At 42.0% G+C, this 6,000-nt stretch overlaps 1 protein-coding gene across 2 annotated transcripts in view; it reads left to right on the top strand.

Annotated features, from left to right (window-relative positions):
* Window positions 1-6,000, top strand: part of Nfatc3 (nuclear factor of activated T cells 3) — an 80,564-nt gene that overhangs the window by 19,208 nt on the left and 55,356 nt on the right. For both annotated transcript variants that reach the window (XM_008834065.3, XM_008834074.3), the window contains exon 2: window positions 1,721-2,855. In XM_008834065.3, the coding sequence (XP_008832287.1) occupies window positions 1,721-2,855 (1,135 nt within the window). The remainder of the gene's footprint in view (window positions 1-1,720; window positions 2,856-6,000) is intronic.

The raw sequence follows: 6,000 nt of genomic DNA, 5'->3' as shown, positions 1-6,000 counted from the left end.
TGTGTTCACAGAATGATCTGGAGTCATCACCAAAATTAAATTATGCTCACTGTGAGGTTTTTTGAATATAACAAAACACTTTAAAATATATTGCAGAAAATAATTCATTTTTAATGTTTCTTATTGAAAGATATATATATATGTCTTTTTGAGACAGGGTCTCCATGTAGCCCCAGCTGTCCTAGAACTTACTATGTAGACCAGGCTGGCTTTGAAATCACAGAGATCTGCCTGCCTCTACCTCCCAAGTGCTGGGACAACAGGCATGCGCCACCACGCCCGGTTAAAATATATTTTTTTAAAAAATATTCTTAAGCTGGACATAGTGATGCAGGCCTTTAATCCCAGCACTTGGGAGACAGAGGCAGGTGGATCTCTGTGAGTTCAAGGCCAGCCTGGTCTACATAGTGAGTTCCAGGACAGCTGGGGCTACGGGGAGACCCTGGTTCAAAAAAATCCCCCTCAACAGCAACAACAACAAAAAACCCCACAGACTATTCTTAGCTTGTAGGCTGTAGAAAAACAGGTGCTAGCCAGATTTGGCTCATATGCTGTATTTTGACAACCCCTGGTTTACTGTTAGCAAGTAATATAAAAAAAATAGGCAGTCTGTGTTTTCCAGATTACTATATGCTTTCCTGAGGCCCTCTGGTGGCTGATAGATCATAAATAAATCTTGAGTTGGTCAGATTTACAAGCATGGTGAATTCTAGAGTTGGAAATCTAACCTGTGACTGTAGGGGCTGTTGCTATCATTTTCAGAGTTTGGACTTTGAAGACACTTGGGGAAAAGATGAAGCAGAACTTCATCTCTTGTGTTCATGTCTTTGTACTACTTCAAGACATCATTTTTTTTGTGTGTGTGATGTATTCATATGAGTATGCAGGTATGTATACCCACCAATGCACGTAACAGACCAAAGGAGGATGTAGGGTATCTTCCTCTATTGCTTTCCACATAATTGCCTTGAGATGGATCTCTCTGAACCATCTCACCATTTTGACTAGGCTGACTGGCCTGCAGGAAACTCTTGAGATCTCCCTGACTCCAATCCTAATGCTGGGATTACAGGCATGTTCAGCATTTTATGTGGGTGCTGGGGATTTGAACTCAAGTCCTCATGTCAGCACAGCAAGCATTATTACCCACCAAGCCATCTCCATAGCCTCAAGACATCATTTTTATGTATAATGTGTTTACTTTTGTCTACAGTTTACTTGGAGAAAGATAGGGATTTCAGATTTAGTCAACCATTGAAATGACATTGGTATAATAATTACATTAGAATAAAATTATAAACTAAATTGGTATATAATAATCTAAGAATGAAACTGAAATCATGCATGATTTTAGCAATATTTTTTGTTTGTTTATTTGTTTGTTTATTTATTTATTTATTTATTTATTTGTGGTCTTTTTTGAGACAGGGTCTCCTGTAGCCTGGATTCACTATTGAGATCAGGCTGGCCCAGAACTCACAGAGATCCACCTGCCTCTGCCTCCCGAGTGCTGGGATTAAAGGCATATGCTACCACACCTGGCCTCCATGCCCAACTCTTTAGAGGAGCTAATGACATGCATTTTGGTGTCTCCATTTTTTCTCTCAGGATTATGATTTGCTTTCTCATCTAGTGATTTATACACCTTAATTTTCTAATTTCTTTTTTGTTGTTTTTTTTTTTTTTTTTTTTTTTTTTTTTTTTTGCTTCCCTCCTATAGATCTTGAGCCAGATGATTGTGCATCCATTTACATCTTTAATGTAGATCCACCTCCATCTTCTTTAAACTCATCACTTGGCTTACCACATCATGGATTGCCGTCTCACTCTTCTGTTTTGTCACCATCATTTCAGCTCCAAGGTCACAAAAACTATGAAGAAACTGGTGATATTCCTGAATCCAAATATAGCCCATTAGGTGGTCCCAAACCCTTTGAGTGCCCAAGTATTCAAATTACATCCATCTCTCCTAACTGTCATCAAGAAACAGATGTCCATGAAGATGATCTACATATAAATGATCCAGAAAGGGAATATTTGGAAAGGCCTTCTAGAGATCATCTCTACCTTCCTCTTGAGCCTTCCTACCGAGAGTCTTCCCTTAGTCCTAGTCCTGCCAGCAGCATTTCTTCTAGGAGCTGGTTCTCAGATGCATCGTCTTGTGAATCTCTCTCACATATTTATGATGATGTGGACTCAGAGCTGAATGAAGCTGCTGCTCGATTTACTCTTGGATCTCCTCTGACTTCTCCAGGTGGCTCTCCAGGAGGTTGCCCTGGAGAAGATTCGTGGCATCAACAGTATGGACTTGGACACTCTTTGTCACCTAGGCAATCTCCTTGCCACTCTCCCAGATCCAGTATCACTGATGAGAATTGGCTGAGCCCCAGGCCAGCCTCAGGACCCTCATCGAGGCCCACTTCCCCCTGTGGGAAACGACGGCACTCCAGTGCTGAAGTGTGTTATGCTGGTTCCCTTTCACCCCATCACTCACCTGTTCCTTCTCCTGGTCACTCCCCTAGAGGAAGTATAACAGAAGATACCTGGCTTACTGCTTCTGTTCACAGTGGAGCAGGTGTTGGCCCTGCACTTTTTCCATTTCAGTACTGTGTGGAAACTGATATCCCTTTGAAAACAAGGAAGACTTCTGAAGATCAAGCTGCCATACTACCAGGAAAATTAGAACTCTGTTCAGATGATCAAGGGAGCTTATCACCATCCCGGGAGACTTCAATAGATGATGGCCTTGGATCTCAGTATCCTTTAAAGAAAGATTCATCTGGTGACCAATTTCTTTCAGTTCCTTCACCCTTTACCTGGAGCAAACCAAAGCCTGGCCACACCCCTATATTTCGGTGAGTTGCTGGTCTTGTCCATGCTTATGGGTCATTGGCACTATATAACTAGAGTATCTATCTATAATGGTTTGACCAGCAGTTCTTTGTTCTCCTTTTTCTCCTCTCCTTTGTCCCTGTTCCCTCTTCCTCTCCCTTCTCCCTTTCTTTTCTCTTCCTCACCCAGCCTGTCTCCTTGTCTATTTTTTTTTTTTTTGTCTTTTTTGAGACAGGGTCTCCCTGTTGCCCCAGCTGTCCTGGAACTCATTATGTAGACCAGGCTGGCTTTGCACTCAAAGATCTGCCAAGTGCTGAGATTAAAGGCGTGCACCACCATGCCCCGCCTTCCTTGTCTTTTTTTAAAAAATACATGCTACTGGCCAAGTAACTTCAGAATCCATTTATTTTGCTTTAAGTCTTAAAAGTGTTTTTATTTTACTTTTAAAACTAATTACTTTAGGAGGCAGATCTCTGTGAGTTCAAGGCCAGCCTGGTCTATATAATAAGTTCCAGGCCAGCTGGGGCTACAGGGAGACCCTGACACAAAAAGACCAAAAAAAATAAATAAATAAATAAAAAAGCACCCAAAAAAACCTAATTACTTTATTTTTGAGACAAGCTTTCACTGTGTAGCCCTGGCTGCCCTGGAACTCACTAAATAGACCAGGGTGGCCTCAAACTCAGAGATCTGCTTGTCTTTACCTCTTGAGTGCTGGGATTAAAGGTGTTTGCCATCACACCTGGCTCAAAAATGTTTTGTTTTGAGCTCTATAGCCCTAACTGGACTGAAACTCACCATATATAGCCCAGACTGGCTTTGATCTCATAGAGATCAGCCTGCCTCTCCTGCTCAAGTTCTGGGATTAAAGGTATGTACCACCACACCTGGCTCAAAAATGGTTTTGTTTTATTGTTTTATCCATCCATCCATCATCTGTCTATCTATGTTTTTGGGGGGACAGGGTCTCTCTGTAGTCCCAGCTGACCTGGAACTTGCTATGGCTGGCCTCCATCTCACAGAGGTCCTCCTGCCTCTGCCACCTGAATGCTGGGATTAAAAGCCTTACACGACCATGCCTGTCCCCCTCAATTAAAAAAAAAATTATTTATTTTTACTTTATATGTATGAGTGTTTTGCCTATATGTACATAAGTGCACCTGTGTCACACAATGTCCAAGGAGGCCAGAAGAGGACATCAGGTCTCCTGGAACTGAAGTTTCAGGTGGTTGTTAGCTGCCATGTAGGTTCTGAGAATTTGAACCCAGGTCCTCTGCAAGAGCAGCCAGTGTTCTTAACTTCTGAGCCATCTCTTCAGTTCCCAAAAATGTTTTTGTTTTGTTTTTGTTTTTGTTTTGGGGGTTTTTTGGTCATTTTTTTTTCTGTAGCCCCAGCTTTCCTCAAACTCAATAGATAGACCAGGCTGGCCTTGAACCCACAGAGATCCCTCTGCCTCTGCCTCCCAAGTGCTGGGATTAAAAGCATGCACTACCATGCCTGGCCCCAAAAATGTTTTTTAAGTTGACCAAATTTACATTTCAAAAGGTGATAATTTATAGATAATAGTAAATTACTTTTAAGGGTCCCTAAAGGAATTTTCTTATCTAGAAAAGATTATTATAAAGTATGAATTATATTTCTGATAAACTAGTTGGGAATAAGCATATTTTGGAGAGCTGTTGTGTGGGTGAATATGTGTGTACACGTGTGTGTGCACGTGGAGGCCAGAAGACAACGTACATGTCAGTAGGTTCCTCAGGAGCTATATATCTTGTTTTTGTTTTTTTTCCCTTTGTAATTGAATTTTTGCAAATTTCACACATTATATTTTCATCATATTACATCTTGCTTTTTGAGACAGAGTTCCTCACTGGTATAGAGCTCATCAAGTAGAGTAGGCTGACTCATCTGTGAGCCTGTTTGCTTCCGCAGTGCTGGGATTATAAGTGCACACCACTGCATGCACTCATCTTTTTTGTGGGGTGTTTTTGTGGCAGCTTTTGTTGTTATTGTTGGGTTTTGGGGGTTTTTTGTGGTTTTTTTTGGTCTTTTTGAGACACGGTCTCCCTGTAGCCCCAGCTGTCTTGGAACTCACTATGTAGACCAGGCTGGCCTTGAACTCACAGAGATCCACCTGCCTCTGCCTTCCGAGTGCTGGGATTAAAGGCGTGCGCCACCACGCCCGGCTTTTGTTGTTTTTTGAGACAAGATCTCACTTAGTAGCTCTGACTCGGCTGGAAGTCCCTGTGTAGACTAGGCTGGCTTCAACTGACAGATCTGCCTGCCTTTGCCTTCCCGGTGCTGGGATTAAAAGCTTGTGCCACCATGCCTGGCTTTGTTTCTGTTCTTTTTAACTTTATTGTATGAGTATGTGTATGTATGATATTATGAGTGCTGACATGTGTGTGCCGTGCCACATGTATGCCATGCCTCATGTGTGGTGGTCATAAAATGATTTTCTGGAGTTGATTTTTCCTTCTACCTTTATGTGGGTTTTGGGGATTGAACTCAGATTATCAGACCTGCACAGTAAGTGCTTTTACTGCTGAGCTATTTCACAGGCCCTAATTATATTTTATTTTATTTGCATCCAACTTTTTTATGTGGGTACTAGGGATTGTATTTAGGTCCTCATGCTTGCATGACTGAGTTCTATCCCCCAGCTCATAATTTGCCTTGTTCTATTTGTGATAAACTTTTTTCCCATCATTTATTTATTTAGGTTAGGGTCTTACTGTGTTAATCCATGCTGACCTAAAACTTGTGATCCTACTGCTCCAGCCTCCCAAAGTAACTGGGACTGCAAGTAGGAGATATTGTGCCTGGCCTTCATAATTTTTTTGTTTTTTTTGTCTTTCCAGTTTCTTATTTTCTTCGTCCTCTCCCCACCTCCCCTCCCCCATCCCTCCTCTCCTCCTCCCCTTCCCTCTCTTCCTCTTCCGCCTCCTCTTCTTCCTCCCCCTCTTCTGTTTTTTGAGACAGGGTCTCATGTAGCCCAGACAGACTGGTTTTGAACTTACTATATAATTGAGGATGATTTTGAAGTTATGACCCTCCTGCCTTTAACACCCAAGTGCTGGGATTATAGGTGTGTGCCACTACACCTGGTTTTCTGCAGTGCTATGTTGCAAACCCAGGGCTTCTTGCATGCCAGGCAAACACTACCAA

This window comes from Nannospalax galili, unplaced genomic scaffold (genome assembly GCF_000622305.1).
Source record: "Nannospalax galili isolate Female #2095 unplaced genomic scaffold, S.galili_v1.0 scaffold410, whole genome shotgun sequence".
NCBI classification, from domain to species: domain Eukaryota; kingdom Metazoa; phylum Chordata; class Mammalia; order Rodentia; family Spalacidae; genus Nannospalax; species Nannospalax galili.
Note: the sequence above shows the minus strand (reverse complement) of the source record. Positions and strands in the feature narration are given on the sequence as shown.